The sequence below is a fragment of the Balaenoptera acutorostrata genome, chromosome 14 (genome assembly GCF_949987535.1).
Source record: "Balaenoptera acutorostrata chromosome 14, mBalAcu1.1, whole genome shotgun sequence".
NCBI lineage: Eukaryota > Metazoa > Chordata > Mammalia > Artiodactyla > Balaenopteridae > Balaenoptera > Balaenoptera acutorostrata.
The window spans coordinates 66,147,143-66,168,655 of NC_080077.1; the positions used below are offsets into that span (position 1 = coordinate 66,147,143).

General features: G+C 32.5%; 1 protein-coding gene across 5 annotated transcripts in view; it reads left to right on the top strand.

Annotated features, from left to right (window-relative positions):
- EPHA7 (EPH receptor A7) overlaps positions 1–21,513 on the top strand; it is a 168,263-nt gene that overhangs the window by 136,679 nt on the left and 10,071 nt on the right. The window contains exons 7-14 of one of the 5 annotated variants that reach the window (XM_007195968.3): positions 2,194–2,377; positions 7,222–7,330; positions 7,983–8,038; positions 12,431–12,556; positions 13,381–13,566; positions 14,148–14,209; positions 15,722–15,931; positions 16,647–16,796. In XM_007195968.3, coding sequence (XP_007196030.1) covers positions 2,194–2,377; positions 7,222–7,330; positions 7,983–8,038; positions 12,431–12,556; positions 13,381–13,566; positions 14,148–14,209; positions 15,722–15,931; positions 16,647–16,796 — 1,083 coding nt within the window. The other 4 variants (XM_007195969.3, XM_007195970.3, XM_057527936.1 and 1 more) reach the window with 4 other exon arrangements.

Here is a 21,513-nt window from a genome sequence, read left to right on the forward strand (position 1 = left end):
TAATCCCCTATAATGGCTAAATTTTAGTAAATAGTGACATATCTCAGTGTATGAGTGCATTTATTTCTGACCCATCTAGAGAAAGATAGACAGACAGACAGACACAACCCTGTTCACAAATTATTTTCTAGGCTGTACCTCTCAGGAAGACCTGATTCAAGGTTTGAAACATGGAAACTATTATTATTACTAATAGTAATAATAATAATAAGTGTTACTATTATTGACTTAATTAGCTGAAGTACTCTAATATACATAACCATTTTAACCATTTAGACAGAATTTCAAAATGGAAACGTAAAGCTTTGGAAATACCTGGGGACTGAATTGACTTGATTGAATCGTTTAAATGCATACAGTGCCTTGGCAATAGACACTTTTTTTTCACTTTGATGGAAAAACAGATAGTTTAAGATTAGTTTCAATGTTCAGATTAAGTTTACAATATTTTTACTTGTTATTTCCTTTATGAATGTGTAACTTCCATAGCCAAAGTTACATTTTAAATACCTCATTTTTGTACCAGAGAATACATTTCTTGTCTCATCAAATGTATTTCTAAGGGGATACTTGTTTTTAGTGTTGGGTTTGTTAGGTCTGTTTTCCTGTGAACTCTGACAGTTTTAAGTCCCTTCTGAAATTTCATCAGATTTCAAAAGCAATGGGATACATTTTAAAAATATAAGTTAGGTGGTAAGTGAGAGAAAAGTTTCTTACAATGCGACACAATATTTTTGCAAATCCTTGCTCTGGAATAAATTTGTTCAAATAGTTACTTTTCTATTTTACATGACAGAAACAGTGTATCTACATTCACTGAATTTTACAAATTACAAAATAATCTTACAAATAATACTATTGCTTTATAATGTATGTAAGCCTGTGATCTAATGTATATATCATTATGTCTTCTAATATCAGTTATGCCTAGTTCTTTTATTTGAGGTAAATATATATTTATAATATCAACTCTCATTTTTATAAATGATTATAATGAAGACAATTACAAGTCAGCTTCACTAAATCCAGTTTAAGTATACATTGATTTATGCTTTTGCAAATATCATCGTGAAGGTAAATCAAACAACGAAACCAACATTTTCAGATTTCACTGAATAGTTTTATTTCTAGACACAGCTGAGTGCAGGTATTTATTATTGAACAAGTAAGAACCCGTCTAAAATTGTATATTTTGATGAGTAGTTTTTATAACTTTTTTCATAAACAACACATTAGAATCATATCAACTAAGCTTTAAATTTTTATTCATTTAGCTATTGTTTAGATGGAGTGTTTTATAGTCTTGATTTTTTAATTATTCCATTCTTAAGCTTATCATATGTAATATGATAAACACATTTTTAAACTCTTCAAGCCTCAGTTTTCATATCTGAAAAACGGGGAAATTGAACTGAGATGTTTAAAATATTGCTAAATCATAAATTATATAATACTTTAAGTTTTATATTTAAGACATTAACTTTTATATTAATAGTTTTAACTTCAAATATTCCATCAAATGCTATTTTGTAAAAGTGGTTTTATTCTGTGAGAAATACATTTTTCTTTTTTTTAGCCGCACCGTGCGGCATGGCATGCACGACCAGGGATCAAACCCGTGCCCCATGCAGTGGAAGCCCAGAGTCTTAACCACTGGACTGCCAGGGAAGTCCCCTGAGAAATGCAATTTTTAATGAAAACAATTGATATGTCACTATGCTGGTGATATTAGCTAAGTTTCTTGATTTTATAGATTTCCATAAAAATTTTTAGCCTGTGGCTTTTTGCTTGTTGAATAACATTCAGGAACAGTATTAAGAGAACCACATTATGAAGTGAAGACCTCTACTAAACTGTAGATTTTACAAGTGTACTTATGTCTTGGTCAAAAGGACATTTGATTATATTTATGGATAAATAGTTCTTGCCACTGTGCCCTCTACCAACAAAGCAAAGGCTCAAAACATCATAAATGTTTTTAAAAAATTATTTCTCTTTGAAATTTATAGAACAAAGGCATGTGCTCACATTTACGTTTTATATTATCTGAGAAAAAACTGAGTGTTCCAATATTCCACAGGGTACAATGTAACCTTTATAAAAACAATGCAGCAAATTGAAATAAATTGCAAGAATTGGCTGTCAAATTGCCTGGTTGCAATCACAATTAAATATTCCCTGTATTGATTCTAGGATCAAAGGGAACGAACCTACTCTACATTAAAAACCAAGTCCACTTCGGCCTCCATTAATAACCTGAAGCCAGGAACAGTGTATGTTTTCCAGATTCGGGCTTTTACTGCTGCTGGTTATGGAAATTACAGTCCCAGACTTGATGTTGCTACACTAGAGGAAGCTACAGGTAAAATGTTTGAAGGTAATTACCATCTTTGGTTTGGATTCTTACTCTCTATAACTCTGGCATTTTTTTTTTCAGTACTGGGGGCGATGATTTAGTTCAAGATGATTTTTACTTTTAAAGGTGAATGTATATGCATATGTATGTATATATTCTTTGTAAAGGTTATTCAGAATAATAATTTAAAATTTGCAGTTTTGTGATGTATACCCTTGTGACTTAAATTAGTTTCTTTAATACAAACTGGGTTTATTTTGAAAAGATAAAGTCAGAAACAGAAGCAGGACTTGTTCAAATGTGTATTGATACAGACTGTTTTGGTAGACCCCAAAATGATCTTACTCTAGTTGTCAGTCAAAGCTGCCCCCAAAATGAAGCCAAATGAAGCCAGGAAAACCCCCAAATGAAGCCGGAAACCCCCAAATGAAGCCAGGATGTACACCAGGGTGGGCCAGAGAAAGGTGGTTTATAATAATCATGGTTAATTCAAGCTACTTACCTTTTAGCAATGATTTCAAAACTTGCCATTCAAGAAGAAGATCTTAGACCTTGTCATTCTTTTTATTTTTGTCATCTTTTTTCATTTTTATGAAATATTTCCAACATACTAAATGACATATTTAAAGTATATGTGAAATATTAAGAAGAATTAATTGAATATCTCTGTATCTACCACTCAGCTTAAAAATAGAACATCAGCAATATCTCGAATCCCCTTTATCACTTTGTGTTTTATAATGCAGCATAGGAACATAACAAAAATACATGTGTCTATAGTGTATCACAAATAAGCAGATGTATCTTAGGACGCACATCCCAGTCTACTGTCAGAGTGCAAGTTTAGAACAGCTTGAGTACCACTGCTGGTTGTTATTCAGCTAGGTTGAAGCCTCAGAGTGTGTTTCTGTGTTTTGGAAGTTTTTGATTTCTCTCGATATTACTCAGACTCAAGGTTCACCCAGCTGTTACCTCCTCCTCTCCTTACCAATCTAGTGTTCCTGTGGACTTCTACACAAATATTAGCTAAAAAATATTATATGATTTTGTTTTCTCAATTTTTAATAGAAAATTTTTTAAATAAATTAAATCAATACAATTTTGATCAAAGAGTTATTTTGACTTCGGGAGAATATTTTTCTAGCTCTTTTAAAAGGTAGAATAAATTGGTAAATTCTTTTGCATTAGCCATTGCTTATTAAGTTTGCTAACAGTAGTCTTTTTTCAAAATATTTTGTTATATTTTTAAATTAAGCAGTAACTCTCAGAGCCTCAAATAATAAAACATATGTTGAAATAAATTTGAAATATAAATCATTTATATAGAATTATAGACACAAAAGTCATCAATTGAAAAAGATTTCACATAATATGATGTGATAAACTTATTATCATTATTCTTTGTCATCTTTTTTAAATGGAGTGTGTAAGATTAAAACTGAGAATATCTAAGTTCAATGGCCCCAAAAAATTACAGTGTTTTACACTAATATTTCAACATTTAAACATTTGAGTGGTCTTCTGTTAAATGTGTTGCAGTAGTTTTTCATTTAGACTGATCTCTTGATATTTTACTTTGTAATTTCTAATACAATAAAACAATTCAAACTATGTTTTTTTTCATATTCTAATGAATAGTTCAAACTTAAAGAACCATCAATCAGCTATACTTACCCAAACATTCTTTATCAGTTAAAGGTTTAGGTTTGAAAACTTTCAAAAATGAGTTTGTACATTTTCCTGACTTCGTAAATTAAGAATATTGGGTCAAACTATTATTTACTAGTGCTGAGGTTCATAGATATTATTTTCATTATTTAACAGTGAAGTAACTAACCCTCAGAGGAATTGAGATGAAATAGTAGAACATGAATGAGCACATGAAATTAATGTTAAAAATGAATTTTGCATTAGAAAGGATTTGGTGATTTTTTATCATCAGAATAGTAGTCTCTCCACTGGAAGGTCAAGTTGATGAAAGAACAATCCATATCTCCTTTTCTTACTTTAGTCTTGCCAGCGCCTAATATAGTGCTTGATGCATAGAAGGCAGTCAGTAAGTAAGCAAGAAAGGAATACCTCACAGTCATCAAAAAAACAGATTATCAGGATCAGTCGGAGCTAGTAGACATATTCCTGTATTCACATTTCAGCTCTGCCATGTCCATTTGTGTGACTTTGGATGAGCTACTTCTCTGTGCAGAAGTTGCTAGGATAGCAGCACCCAGCTCTCAGAGTAGCCTGAGGATTAAATAAGTTAATGTACCCAAAGTGCCAAGTTCAGTGCCTAGCACACAGACAGTCTTGAATGTCAGCTTTTCTTATTTAGGACAGCCATTCTCAAGCCTTTTGGTCACAGGAACCCTTACAAGCTATTAAAAACTATTGAAGATCCCCAAATAGATTTTGACTATTTGGGTTATATTTATTTATGTTCACCACTTTAGAAATTAAAACTGAGAAATTTTTAAAACACAAGTATACACAATACGCATTTCATTAGCCATCAGAGTGATATTATCACGTGTCATGTAAGTTCTTGGGAAACTCAACTGTGCACTTGTAAGCATGTGAGAGTGAAAAAGGCAAATAACATTAAATGAAAATAGTGTTGACCTTGCAGATTCCCTGGAATGTTCCTGAGGAACCCTCAGGGTTTCCCAGACACCTTTTAAGAACTACTGATTTAGCACACGTTACTGTGCTAAGAATTAGGGAAGTACAAAAACACATGACACATTTGATGCTCTCAGTTAGTGAAAAGAGAGAAACTTGTACACAAGTTCTGACCGTACAATTGAGCACTGGTAGAGTGCATGGCCCAGTGCTATCAGAGTGTCAGGAAACAGTGATCCTCTGTGCTAGGAAGGAGGGCAAGAAGGAAGATGCCACCAAAGAGAAGTTACCTGAGCACTGTTTGGAAAGAGAACTCAGATTATTCCATTGCACCTACATCCTAAAATCCGCTTCTGCACAGAGCCAACGCTACTGTTTTCACAATTTTTAAATCATGGTGTAGTGATTATGACACATATAAATTACTTTTAAAATGTATTATCCATGAATTAAATGAAAATATGAACCATAAATTTTGACTATGTTAAGATTAAAGTGTGACCCTGAATATATATAAAAACATGTAAGTAAATATTCACAAACTCTAATTCATCATTCACCTGAGTTCAGTTTTCTCATTGGAGTTCTGTTTCTGAAGCTATGGGCAGAACAGAGCCTAAGACAAGCAAAAAATTAGACCCATGGGACAGATTGAATGAAAACAATTTCTACACATACGTGTTTAATTTTTTCCTTTCTCATGAACAAAACTACTCCATTCTTTTTCCTCTCTTAATATATATTAAAAGACAGATAAAAACAAAAAACAACCAAACCAAGAAAAATACTTGAAGGCATCTTTTCTCTGTTTAATCATAATAGGCTGTAATTCAGAAATTAAAGCTGTAAAGTTGCTTTCTTTTTCTTCTTTTTCTTTTTCCCTTGTTTCATTCCCTCAGGGAGCAAATCAGCAGGTGCTGAATTACGGAGTGTGTATAATACCTCTTTTCAGAAACCAATACACCAGAGCTGTTTTTACTGTTTTTCAACATAAGAACTATCTATAGTTAGCATAGGTATACAAAATTAAGAGATGAGTTGTCAAAGGAGGGAGACGTAGATAAACTAGAGAAAGGCCAATCAGAAAAATTTATGCTTCCTGTTGGGGCAAGACACACTCTGCCTACATAAAATTTACTGCTCTGGAGACTGAGTCCCTTGCCACACCAAGAAGGAGTAGTATTTTCCATCCTACCTTAAAGATTACAGCTGTTGATTTTTTCAGAAATAAGCAAACTATATTAGTTTGATATTATATAATTATCAATTTGCAACTGGATCAGCGATTGGAATATATATTTTCATTGTGTTGCATTCTTTTGATTATTTTATGAAGTCTATACTGGTATTGAAAATATAATGCTCTGGGGAAAATGTGACAATTGTGAATTGCCAGATAAGTAAAACTTCACTAATTTGGAAAAATCCAAGTTAGAAGGCCGTGTGACTCGATGAAGAATCAGAATCAGAGGCTGCTTTAAAGGACATGTAAACATATACTGTTCCCAAAGAGACTCTCAGAAAGGTTCAGCTGGGCTTGCCTTAATGAGCGTAGAAGAATCACTTAGCATTGTACAGGAAGCAACTACAATTAGATAATGCAAAAATGTTTTTTACAGTGCTTGCAGAAAGTTGGCTCTTTCATAAATAGCCTAGCTCTTAAACTCTCAAATGTGTATATTGCCTACTTTGTCAAATTAATACCAGTAATTCTGTTCATTTTCCTTAATTAAGGTGGATTATAAATTCATAATGATTTACTATGATTACATGATGATTTTTATTCTATATTGATGATATGAGAGATAAATCATTTAAGGTGCTTTGAAAAATGCTGAGAGTATGTATTTGGGTTCCTTTTTTACACACCAGGAAAACAGACACAGAGGGATCAAATACCTCACTGAGGGAAAAATAAGGATTTAATAGCAATTGTAGATGAAAGATCTTTCTCTCTTGATTTATAACTAAGTTTCCAACAATTAATCAGGGGATAGCCATTCAATAAGGCATTTTGTAGGGATCTTTTCTAGCTGAAGAATATAAAATAGATGAAAGTATTGTCCTTACCACTTATTTACAATGGAAAAATAAATGTTTATTTAAATTTATGTTACAATAGAATGCATTTAAATTAAAGGTGAATTTAATAGCATAGCTGTCTTGTTTATAAGATTTTGTTTAACCTCTCTCAAGTGCTTGCAAGATATTGAGTGTTTTATTGAGCCTTTTTTTTTTTCTGTTTATAGCTACAGCAGTCTCCAGTGAACAGAACCCTGTTATTATAATTGCCGTGGTTGCAGTGGCCGGGACCATCATTTTGGTGTTCATGGTCTTTGGATTCATCATTGGAAGAAGGTAGAAGACAAATTTGTTCTAATCTCTAATATAAAATGTGTTGATTTTTCAGAATTATGTCAGCCTATTACTTATTGTTGAGTTTAGAATGTTAAATAGTAAATGCAAACATTTGTTGTCTCATATGAAACATTGAAAGTCAATAGATTTCCATTCTCCCAAGGTCAGAATGTAGTGTGAGCTTGATCATTGCCTTTAGTTTAAGAGGAATGAGTATTGTAATTTCTATTGGATGACTTTTTATTAGTTATTTTCAGAGTTAGATTTTTGTAATAAATATAGAAGACACCTGGGGAAAGATTTACTCTTTTAGGTAACGGTTTGTGGAAACCATTTAAAATCTGTTGTTGTTGTTGTTGTTGTTTCAGGAAAAAATATAAGCAAATATTCACTCATTGATAAATCTAAATCTATGAAATATGTCCCTTCTACAATGTCTCACACAAAGACTTTCTATTCCCTGCTTTTTTTAAATCATGTGAATTGCTATATTATTATTGAGTTCAGAACTATGGACAGAAAGTTTATGTATTTTGTTTATAGCTCTAACTAGCATGTTGTTAAGTAATTAAGGTATATCATACTGAATTTTAAATATATAAAGTGAGATTATTGGTTGAGAATAATCATCAAAAATCTGATTTTTTTCCAGGCACTGTGGTTATAGCAAAGCTGACCAAGAAGGGGATGAAGAGCTTTACTTTCATTGTAAGTGTTTAGCTTTTCTTTATTATTATTTACCCCAATTAATACAGAAACCTGGTTGTTAATATTGGCATGAATAAATTCCTAATGCATCAGGCTTGAAAATATATCATGAGCTCAAAAATGTTACTTTAAAACATTTGAACAAGATATGCAGAATGAAGATCATATGATGTGAATTTTTTAAAAATATATTCAGACATGTAATCTCTCATAAGAAATTTTAATATAACTACAAGGATATTCAGCAGCTTTTATGTCACAATTGTTCCTTTTGCAAACTTTGCCCAAGTGTTTCATATCATTCTAATAATGATTCATTAAATGTTGCATGTGCCCATGTTGTAGCTCAGGAATTCATTTCAAGTTAAAAGGATAGGCCCTTTTTTTTCTACCCAATGAGTGATTATATAATGAAAGACTAAGCTAAGGAGCCTCTTTCTCTCCATCTACTGTAAAATGTCCATCACAGATGATATTTCAAAGGACGTAAATAGTATAATAATAGGATTCAATCCTCTGATGTTTTCCTGTGGATTTGGGCTACCTGATTCTTAAAAGTTCATTTTAGAAATAATATCAGAAGAAAGCTCAGGGAACCAAAGAAAATAGATGCCCGACTGCATTAATCTTATCGTTGTTGCATGTGGATGGCAAGTGAAAAACTGAGAGCCATACAAGTAAATGTTGACTTCTTGCAGTCAAAGTAAAATCCTAACAGGGAAATGATTTTAGTTCTGATAATTGATGATGCTCTTATCCAAACCCATTATTCCTATTTTTAATCCTTGAAAATATTGAAAAATAATTTTATTTATTATTTTTCTTAGTAACCATAATCTTTATGAAAATTTCTCATGGGGAGATAAATTTCCTGTAAATGGCATAAGAATTACATCTATTTTTGTGTTATTTATCAAACTCTTATGTCAGTATCTAAGAAGATATTGTCATATACCCCTTCTAAAGTCACAGGAATATGTAAGCATCAATCAGGGAAATGTGTGGTTGAAAAAACACAAATTGTGAACACCATTATTATCATTCCTAAGTTTCTTCAGTGTGTTATTAATTGTTGAACCAATAGTTCCCTTAACTTTAGTTTTCAAAAGAAAAGTGGCTTTACATATTACATATCCAAATTGATGATGAAACTCTGTAAAATTCCAACCACTGACGGCAGGAAGGGTATTGGGACACTAGAAATTATAGTAAAAGGTATGACCAAAGGGCGCTTTATCATGAAGTTTAAGTTTCAAGGCCTCTCACTTTCACAGACTCCTTTCAAGGCCCTGGACGAGCCCTAGGAAATTAGTGTGTAGAATATTTTTTCTTAAAGAAAGTATCCCAAATTGTAGAAGGTTCAAGACCCACAAAACTTAAATCTGCCCCTGATTATGACTGAATACCTGTGATTCTGCCCCCTCCCCCCTGGGATTATTTGATATGCTCCCAATGTCAGTGCGTCCTCTTGCTAATCTGGCAGTGATTTTGTGACAAGTCCCAGTAATGAGAGTACCATAGGCCGTTTACACCTAGAGGATATACAGAAAAAGTGGAAGTTACATTTTTTTTCTTTTTCATGACATGAGAGAATACTTTTAACACTTCCCCAGACAGAAAGGAGAGGATCAAAACTTGAATGCATTAATTTTTGTATCTAGTTTAAAATGTATATAGAAGAGTGACATAAGACTATAGTTGCTGGAATCCTTGACTCTATCCATATGTTAATAATTTGATGGCAAAATCATTTAATAATACCTTAATCAGTATGTCACTTTTCTTTTCTTTACTGAGGATATCTGAGACATCCCCAAATGATCAAATGCTGCCTCTTAGTTTATTTGCTTTTAGCTTGCAGGTTAATGCTGAAGGTAAATTAAAACATGGCTTACCTAAAACATGATGTATAGCCTAATGCTTAATTGTCATCACTCAGTTTTGCTATTTTGATGCCATCCCCTTTTTTTACATTTGACATCCAGTTTGTAATTAGAAAAAAATAAAGCTGCATGTTTTACCTGCTAACATAGAAAAGATAAGCTTGAGGTATATATAAACAGTTTTCATCTCTAGAGCAAAATATCAGTGTTGGTTTTAAGATGTTTAACATTCATGGGAAATGTAAATGAGATATTAAAACACGAAAAAGCTCATACTCTTAAATCAGGAAAAACAATAGACCAAAATATTCAGAAATTACATCAAAATTTTTCTTATTTTAAAGCATCCATTTTGAAACGAATAATGAAAAAAAAACAAAGTACACTTAAGATATCCTATCTTGGTAAAACCTTGATATTTTTGAATTACCCTTTTTACAAGGATATCTTTTCTTGTCACTTGATGAGAACCAGGCATTTTATTTGATTTTATGGCTGTATTTACAATACGTAAAGTACGACACTGTGGTCACCAGCTATTTACAAGTTGGTGTCCTTTTATTCCTTTAGTATACAGACAATTTCCTGAGGTGCTAAGACACCAGATTGAATTTTTACAGAAACATGAAAGCAACCATTTTACTAGCTTTTAGAGCACTGAATTTAATAGAATGTCCAGTCATTTGTATCAGGTGCCCTCCACTCTCCATGGCCCCAAGTGTTACACTTAAAGATATAAACACGATGGAGGAGTTTAGTGAAGCAATTCCAATTTACATTTTGTTTCCTCCTACCATTTCTTCTAACAATGTCTTTGAATCTAAGCTGGGCAGTATTTCATGTTTTTATGCCAAAATTGCTCTGGCCTGTCAAAATGTTTTATGACAGCTTGAATAAAGAACCATCAGAGACCCGTTTGCGATGCAGAAGGCTACCTCCAGTCCAGCTCCCGTATCACAAAACCAAACCAAAAAGAAAAAAACAAACAAACAAACAATGAAAGAAAGGAAGAGAATAAAAAGGGAGAAGATGGCTCATTCTCCATCTGCCTACCAATCTAGGAGGTTAACCTATTGTTTTCTTCCCTTCTCTCTTTTTCTCTTCCCCCCCCCCTTCCCTGTACTCCTTTTTCTCTCTTTTCTCTTTCTATCCCCTCTCTCTTTTCTTCTTGTGTTTTTTTTTTTTTTTTCATGTTCAGCTTTAGTAACAAATGAGCATCTGTCAGTTTTATAGACTGCAACAGTAATTGTTTCAGACAATCAATTTTGGATAAACAGTCAACTACAGCAGAATAATTCAAGATTTTTAAATCCCATTTTTCCTTTATACATTCTGCTTCTTTTTGTTTGTTATATGCTTATTTTAAAAATATAATTTCAATTTGATGTGATGACATAAGCACAGTTAGGCTACAGTGTAATACATAAAGAAATATATTGTTCTCCAAATAGTAAGATTTAATGAAAAGATTGTTCAGTGGCTTTGTTAAAAACAATAAAGTTTTTTTTGAGGATATAGTGTATCTTTTCATTGCATTAATATAACCAAATATATGCCTATCTATCTTATCTTTGTCTTTAACCAAATGATTAGATTTGGAATACATTATTGTAATTGATTTAAAGTTGACATAGCATTATCTGTTACCTGCATGCTTCTGGGTGCATTTCAAGAAGATTTTAAGATGATTCTATGTTGTTTGAATTTTGACTACCTTTTCTGAGGGATATTGGCTACCTCCTCATAGCAGTTAAGATCTTCCAGAGCCTTATAATTGAAAGTTCATATAAACCATTCCTCTTTCAAATTGCTGTCATACATGGTTAGCAGATCCCAGGAATATTGTAAATTTTCTAACTTTACTCTGCACTTTGTACATCTGGCCTCTATTGCCCTTCAAGGTGAAGAAGAAACTGTGTCATAGTAGATTTCTCTCTGATTCTGTGATAGCAGTCCCTCACATCTTGTATTAATTTATATGTCTATGTCAATGGTGGTTGGTCTTTAAAAAAATAAATCAAAAGAATAAGTAAGATGTCTAACTGTTTTTAATATTGCTGTCAGTGTAGTAGGCTACCTGTAAATGAAATGCCTTCTTTTCCCAGTGTATTAATTTGATTGATTGACTGAATGATAGATTTACAAATGTGTTTCCAAGTCCATTACAAACCTCAGTATGGCTTGAACTATGCCATGATAGCAGTGAATTTAATTAAACCTCCAGTCGGATAAGAGTCATGTCAGAGAATTTCGGTGATGTCCTTTGTTGATTTACTGGAAAAGCAATTCAGTTAGTAACGTATGAGCTGGATCCTATGTTACCTATAGAAGCTTGCAGATAATACCTATACGCCCGCAGACTGAAGTAGTCTGTTAAAACTGCTGTGAATCAGGTGATATGGAAGCAAGTTCACTGTTCCAAGGAGCACTCTGCATAATGAAATTCCTGGGCTGACTGCACAATAAGTGCTTTGCTTCATCACAGTCATGCTTTCTTACATCATTACAGTTAAATTTCCAGGCACCAAAACCTACATTGACCCTGAAACCTATGAGGACCCAAATAGAGCTGTCCATCAATTCGCCAAGGAGCTAGATGCCTCCTGTATTAAAATTGAGCGTGTGATTGGAGCAGGTAAGGCTGTTGTAGCTTCCTTGTTCAGCTGTTCCATTTAGCCAAGATCGAAAGTCATACATCATAATGACAGGCAAATAATTATAACTCAAGTATAGAACCTTTGCATTTACCTGAACTGTTAGAAGCAATGAGCCTGTACTTGTTTATGAAATCTTAAGAAAAAAGTGAAAAAGAAGCATGTGGTGCAGAGAATCGTGTATCTTTTGTCTTCTGTTGGATTTTTAAGATATCTTTCTATTATAAGCTACTTCATAATAGTTCTGGCCTGTCCAAGAAATGACTTCGTATTTAAAATAATTAGAATGTCCCGAATTTTGCTGGAATATACATTTCCTCTGACTTGATTTACCATCTTCCTGCTAAGCTTTAGGTATTAGCCGTTGTGCTGTGTAATTCCATGTAGAAGATTAATATGTATGAATTATTTAAAAGGAGCATTATTTTCTGTGGATACAATGTATCTTCAGAATAATTATACATTTTTGGATCAAGTCCATTAAATCTAGCAGACATAAGTAGCTATGAATTCCAGATTTTTAAATCTTTGAGAAGTATTTGCTTCTCAAGCTGTGAAAACAACAGCAATGTTTAGAATTTGCTAATGTGCCCTTATACTCTAGTAAGCAGTGTACATTAAGCAGCGTATTTCAAACCTGAACGTTGTTTCTGAAAGAGTTTTTGTTAACCCAGTTAAAAAAAATAGTTTGTGTAACAGATAGTTTAGGAAAGTTTAAAAGTGCTTTTAAAGAATTTAATGCATTTACTTTAAGAGAGGAAATATTTCTGACATTAAAATACACCTCCCTGTTCTGTTACTTCAGGAGAATTTGGAGAAGTCTGCAGTGGTCGTTTGAAACTTCCAGGGAAAAGAGATGTTGCAGTAGCCATAAAAACCCTGAAAGTTGGTTACACAGAAAAACAGAGGAGAGACTTTTTATGTGAAGCCAGCATCATGGGACAGTTTGACCACCCAAATGTTGTCCATTTGGAAGGGGTTGTTACAAGAGGTAGATATTGATTATATATTTCATTTATCCAGCGAACTGTCAGAAATTAGTGTTATTTCATAGATACTAAAAAATCAAATTGTAAATACATTGCATATTCTTAATGAATTTTTTTTCTTGTTATGTAACTGACTAAATTCTCTCTTGTGTTACCATCTCAGAAAAAAAAATCAGGATAAATGAATGCAGCTTTAGAGCTAAAGAATATATCTGATAGATAGATGGAGTGACAGATATTTTCATTTAGCTTCAAAGCCACAAAAGTAATACAGTTTAGTCTTCACATTTTCCGTAAAGTGTCATTTTCTCTGAGTTTTGTTCACACAGCAGGAGTCAGAAGAACACATTGACTTTTACTGTTTAATTTTATGAATCATGACCACGTTCCAAACAGACAGTTAATGACTCTTTGCGTTTAGCAGCACTAAAAGCGTTAAAAATACTCACCGCTCACCCAGTCAGTCTTTCAAAAGAGCACCACGTGTTTTATCCGGAGTGAGAAAGAGGATAAATACGAAGTTTAGACTACGGTTTTGGAAGCAACACTGTTTTTTCTTATGTATATATTTTTGTAATTTTAGGGAAACCAGTCATGATTGTAATAGAATTCATGGAAAATGGAGCCCTAGATGCATTTCTCAGGGTAAGTAACAAAGTTATTCTCCCATTCTAAATATACTATACATGCTACCAATGTAGTTTTCTGAACTTTTCTTTGCAGTGTAAAATGTGAACAGTATGAACTTCAACAGGTCACAAAATTGTCTTTGAAAAGCAGATTAATAGAGTCTTAGACTGGATTGAACTAGAATATTTTTGAGCATTTAAGTGATACAATGTAGTTAAAAAATAGTTTCCATTGACATATTACCACAAGTACGGAGGATACCTGAAGCCCCGTAATTTGAATACCTGTTGTAGCGTAATATTTTACTTTTTCAGTACAATTATAAATGAAATACAGACGTAATACAGAGAAGACTGAGAAGTGAGATAGCCATTCAATGTTGGTAGGATGATCCCAGCTCTGCTCTGTGGAACCATTTCTATTATATCGTTATGTGAACACCAAGCCTAAAATAAAGAATTATGAACCTTTTTAGAGTTACAAGTATGTTATTTTTATAAATAATAAATTCTAAACATAAAAACATACGTATTTTTACATTCAGAGACTTTCCACCTAAGAACGTGAACACATGTTAACATTTTTTCAAATGGCAAAGAGAAAAAAATGAGAACATACATGATCTAGAATGATCAGTTTAATAAGGATTCAGGGGATTTTGAGAGGTCTTTATTGCTGCATCTTGATGATATGCAAGACGCAACTGTCATCTTGCATATGACATGCAAGATGATATGCATAACTGTCAACTCTCTGGAAGAAAGCATCACCTAGCAAGCTCATCTACTCAATCCACGGTCCTCATGCACCGTATCTGTAATTCAATTGGAGAAATCTGTGGGTTAAAAATATATGGTGGCCAGTTGGTTGCAAAGAGTGCTCAATTCTACTTGCTAGTACATGTATTTTAGAGAATCTTGGTTATAAGTAATGTACCTACGGATAGCACAACAATGAAAAGTATAAAATGAAAACTAAGTCAGCCAGTATAATCCTTTTCTACCTCTTAGTTTGTCTTCATCTTTACTCAGAAGTTTTTTCACCTTTACATTTTTTACCATTTAGAGAAAGAAAGCTAATATATGTGTCTTTATCCCTTTTATATTTTTAGATTATTTGTGTAATTTTTGGCAAGTGAGGAAAACAGTTAACTGTCAGGGATCTTTTTTTTTTTATATTCCATTCCCTAACTTCGACTTAAAAATTAGCGTATACTTATGGATTTGCACAATCTGAAATTATTATTAGTTAATGTTAACAACACATCCATGTAAATAACTAAATGATTATCAGAACAACACATCCATATAAATAACTAAATGATTATCAGAACTCTATTACCTGACTATCTATCAAGTTAAATCAGCACCTGTTATGTTTTTCACAAGTGTCTACACTACATAGAAAATTAACTGGTGATTCCTAGTATACAATAGAAAATGACTAGGGTGCAGACGTTTTTCATGGTGATTTTTTTTTCCCTTTCAAAGCATAGCTAACTGGACTTTCATTTTTGTCTTCCTGTAGAAACACGATGGGCAATTTACAGTCATTCAGTTAGTAGGAATGCTGAGAGGAATTGCTGCTGGAATGAGATATTTGGCCGATATGGGATATGTTCACAGGGACCTTGCAGCTCGTAATATTCTTGTCAACAGCAATCTTGTTTGTAAAGTGTCAGATTTCGGCCTGTCCCGGGTTATAGAGGACGATCCAGAAGCTGTCTATACAACGACCGTAAGAAAAAGTCTATTATGCACCTTTTCATATTCCTGCGATTTTCCTACCAAGAAAGCAGGGCCTAATAATACAAAACTAAATGGGAGAAAAGAGGCAAATTGATCTCAGCTTTTTGTTGTTGCTATTTTTTTCCTTTTGGAAGAATCTTTGTTGCTTTTACAATCTACATATAGGCTAAGACGAGAAGTAATGATAAAAATGAGAACAGCTTATTTTATATTGGGATGTTCATATAAATAATATACACATACAATGTTTGGTTACTAGCAGTCATAATTGTAGCATAAAAATATAATCCCATTTTAATAAAGGTTTTAATAAAAGATTAACTATGATAATTCTTATAACTTTTGTAAGATTAGAAAAAGGGAAAATATGAGGATTTACTTATATACTATTGATATTATTCCAATGTTTCATTCCATTTTAGTAGCTGTTTTTTCTAATTTGTTATTGTCCTTTCGACTAGACTCTTGCCCTACAACCACATAGGTCCATTATTGATTTGCCTTAAAAATAAAAACTTAACTGTGACATTTTAAAAAACAGATTAGTAACTTTAAGTGCACTTAGAGAAATTCAAGATGAATAGACCTGATACTGCTGAATTGCCAACCAAATACACAAGTGTTTAACTGTAGCTTAATGGTTCTGCTACAAATGTTTTATACATTATTATACATACTTAAAATGTCAATTTCTTTTTATACAGGGTGGAAAAATTCCAGTAAGGTGGACAGCACCTGAAGCCATCCAGTACCGGAAATTCACATCAGCCAGTGACGTATGGAGCTATGGAATAGTCATGTGGGAAGTTATGTCTTATGGAGAAAGACCTTATTGGGACATGTCAAATCAAGATGTAAGTGTTACACTACTTAAACTAAAAGGATTTATTTAATACATTAATATTCATATTATGGGAACATGTAGGTAATGGCTCATAAGAAGAAACTTTTATAGAATCATAAAAAGATGATTGCTGAGTTTTCACAATTATTACCACAAATTACCACAATAATTACCATAAATTAGTGGTTCAGTTAATTTCATTTTGTCTTCATTTTGAAGAATTGCTTTTTCTTTTTTTATTTAAATTCTCTGGACATAATAGAAGCCTGCAAAGGATATTTCTCCTTAATAAATGTAATCATGCTGAGCTTGCACACCTGTAGTGGGAGAGTCACATGAATAAAAGAATCATTTGCGGAGGGGAGGGTGAGGAAGGTTGTGTTTGATTTTGTTGTTGAAGCTTGTCTTTCTTTTTTTAATTTCCTGATAAAATCTGTTTAAATTATCTATTGTTGATTGATTTACTTAAATTTTAATTTCATGAGATAACCTAGATTTTATGATCAATATTGGTGTTTCATAGTGATATTTTAGAATGTAATCACAATGGGACTATCTTTGGAAATTTCTTCTAAAAATACAACTTATTAAATGTGTATCTTGTTACTAAGGCATAAGATACGTTGTTATCCTTTAAGAAGCTGATGATAGTTCTTGAGCGTATACATCTCACACCAAGAAACCATTTATAAAACAATATAGCATAAGTGCAAGTAAATATTTGCTTCTCTAAGTTGAATTTTACGAAATTAACATTTTTGTAAGCCAGAAGCTTTCAAGTACTAGCAGATTCATATGGCTTAATTTATTGAAAATATGAGTGAAATTTAGATAAAAGTAGAGCAAATGTAAAATCTAGGAAGGCACCCTGGATTTGAACTAGAAATATGGAGAAGACCTTGGTTCATAGTTGATTAGAGAATTCGCCGAGGGAGCCCTTTGGAAAGTCCAGAAATAAAGGCTTAGTGAAGTGTATGGGGACCAACCAAATAGACTCTTATGCATCTCCTATAAGGGAGATGCATACGTCGTTAGTGATTTGAAATGAAGGTTAGGTTGGGGCAAATTGATGAAAGCTTTTTTTGAAGGAATTGGGAAATGGTAAAAATGCATGCTCTTGAAGAACAGAGTAAAAAAATAAGTGGTGCTTGAAGAAATTCTATGTTACCATTGAAAAGAAGGATGTGACAAGCAAACCGGTTTGGAGTAGTCAATTCTCAAGGTACTATAAACATGGACAGCAATAGACACTGACTAACAGTAAAGTTGAGTTATTTTTCGAAAACAGATCATGATCATTGTTATATAAAATTAGTATCTCTTTTTTATTTTAGAATTTTCCACATCAAGTTCCTATGGTTCTTAAAACTTATAAATAGCTATTTTTAGACAACTAAAATGAGACTGCTTGTTGGTAAGGTAATTTTCAATACATTTTTTAATAAATGTTTGCATTGGCTGAAAAATTCACAGCCTAAAGAGGGGGAGCTTTGAAATCAGTGAAATCTTTTGCTATTTCGAATTGAATAATTACATAAAATTTTTTTATTTGGGGTTTTTTTTTTTTTGGTTTTGGTTTTGGTTTTTCAAAGATAAAAGTCTGAATGATGAGTCCATTTGGCAGAGGCAAAGTTGTTAATATTTGACAGGTCTCAGTGTCAAAGATTTCATGGACTGTCAAAATGTGGGCAAACAAATCCTTGGGGCAGAGAAAGAGAAATATTTACATTTCCCTAGACATTCGGTAGAGTTTCATTTCTTTTGACACCTTCCTTCTGTACTAGATTCAAACATAAAGGGAATGACAGGAATATAAGATGACTTAAATTCAAAGTTCGCTTAACTTCTAAAAATAAATAATAGAAATGGTTAAGAAGAAAAAAAAAATATCTTCAATTTAGTTTTTAGTATTCCCTATTGTTTTTCTTGAAAATTAAATATCATAAATGTATATTTTAGTCTATCAAGCATTAATAAATATTTTTACCGATCAAATGAAATTTTTATAGGCACAATGAAGTTTACTTCTGACCTAGAACATTTTAGCACCATCTTTCTTCTTTTTTTTAATCACAAAGGTCTGAATTATTAAATTATTAAATTCAAACACAAGAAATTACCTATGCAGTTCAGTTTTTATAGTGAAATTGATATTAATATTCTTCTTAAAGCATAATAGTCATTATTTTATACTTATGTTAAACTGGTATTTGAGCAATTATATGTTTAATCTTCAATATACAAATGGTGGAAAAAACTGGATAATTTAAAATAATGAATTCCATTCTAGCAAAAATATTCTCTAGAGAAAAGCTTTTTTCTTGGAGTCTCTGGGTAGGAGACCTTGGAGAGACTTAAGTGACCTGCCAACTCCCTGATGCATATGGAAATCCTCTGTATATGTGAATATATGTTATTTTTCTGGGAATGTTGCTTTCATCAGATCTTCAGAGACATTAATGTTTTAAAAATCAGTCTAGATTGATTGAGAGAATCACCCTTGATTGAATCAACTCACTTTATATTGTTTAAATTTAGTTGCTAGAAATTTGTTAAGGATTTTAGAAAGCCCTCAAATTTCAATACCTTGGATTACAAGAGACTTTTCTTAAGTCACCATGAGAACAAGATCTAAGTTGATAGTTAATATTTGTCAGGAACTCCACAGAATTCTAGGCTGAAAGCTAAATAAAGTGAGGTTTCTGTGATCACTCTGAAGAAATAAAAAAGAGGTACACTAGTCCCTTAGTATCCATGGGACATTGGTTCCAGGACTTTGGCAGATACCAAAATCTGAGGATATATAAAATATAAAATGACATTGTATGTGCACTAAACTTGTGCCCATCCTCCTGTATACTTTAAATTATCTCTAGATTACTTATGATACCTAATACAATATAAATACTATGTAAATAGATGTGAATACAATGTAAATGCAGTGCAAATAATTACTGGTGTGTGGCAAATTCAAGTTTTGCTTTTTGGAATTTTCTGGTTTTCCTTTTTCTTTTGAAATGTTTTCATCCATGGCTGCCCAATCTGAAGATGTAGAATCCTCCCAGGATATGGAGGGCTGACTGTATTGTAAAATCAATGAAGTAGATAGTGCCAAGAGGCTTTAGTTGCACTCTAAAGCAGGGAATAAGCAAGAAAATCTTGGGAAAAGATAATATGCATATGTATGAACTTACCCACACCCAAATAGGTTTATCACAGGATTACTGCTCATTGTTTTTCATGTGCCCATAAATTTCCTGAGTTTTAACTGCAATGGAAGCAGTTAGAATCTAGGTATTTGCAGTTAAAACCAAGAGGGTAGGCTTTCCCAATAAATTTCCAACTTTCATTCCTCTTTAAAATCTGTAGGTGTTTAGCCCTTTCCATTAATGACCTTTCAAAGACAGAACTTATATGTATAAATGCAGTCAAATATAATATATAATACACAAATTGGAAATACTTATATTTGGTGTTCACAGCAGCTGTCTTTTAATTGAATTTATGTCTTAATTAGTCCAAATATAATTTTCATAGTCAAATTATGAAATTTTAAAATTCTTCATTATATGGATTACTTTTTTTCCTGTTTATAGTACTCAACAAAGTCATTTCTTCTTACTTTAAGGTAGGCCAATAAATCATCCAATTTACTGGTAGGTAGTCACAAGGATGGTAAAAAATTAAGCATCCATAAAGATAGGAGACATAAAGATAATTCTTTAAAGTGGTCCATGAAAAGACATTTAAGAGCTTTGAAAATATAATATGCTTGTAACTAAGTTTATTCTCAGCTAAGCTGTGAGCCCTCAACTTTTCATTTTAAAAGTCACCACTGATTTATTACTTTTTTTATATTAAGATATAAAAAATTGTGGATTTTTTGGTAAAACTTTGCTGTAATTCTGTATGTGAGGTCCAAAATATTTAATTGCATAAAATGTGGGTCATGTTATTGTGAGGTTAATGAGATGAAAATGGGCATAAGTGGAGAACAGAAGCCAATCGTGTTATCTCCCATTTTGAGTTATTACAGGCCCATTATCATGGGGTCTGTCTGTGCTCCTTTTTCTCTAATCTAGTGTCATACTGTAGTAATACTGAAATACATCTCGGCAAGAAAATGTGTGTTTTCCAAGTATTTCTTTGCAGTCTAAGAAGTGTCCCCCGTTGGATCCCAGTGTTCTTTTAAAATGTCATTTACCCTAGTCACTTCCTATTCCTCTGGGAATGATCTAGAATTAGAAATTGCTATGAATATTTTCCCTTTTTTCTTTGACTTTTATTATATTGCTAAGGCTAGATCTCAACAGGCAAATCCAAGGGGTTTCTAGTAATTGCACAAAAAGACGTTTTAAATGAATTCCATGGATAATTACGTAACGCTTTAAGAAGTGTAGGATCAGTCATCTTACTGTGTGTTTTGTTGTTTCTGAGAACGTGTAACTATTTGCGCAGCACACTTTTTGTTTTCCCAGTTGGAAATATAATGCAACTCTCAACAGCATGGGCTCTGGTCAGACAGCCTCCATCAAATTCCATCTCTTCTACTGACAGCTATGTGATGTTTTCCCGGTGCTTAACTTCTCAGCACCTCCGATTCTTTGTCTCTAGAATCAATATAATAATACTTGCCTAATAAGGTTTTTGTAAAGATTAAATGAGATAATTAAAACAATGCTAATCGTATAGTAAGTATTCAATAAATATTTACTATGATTATTGTA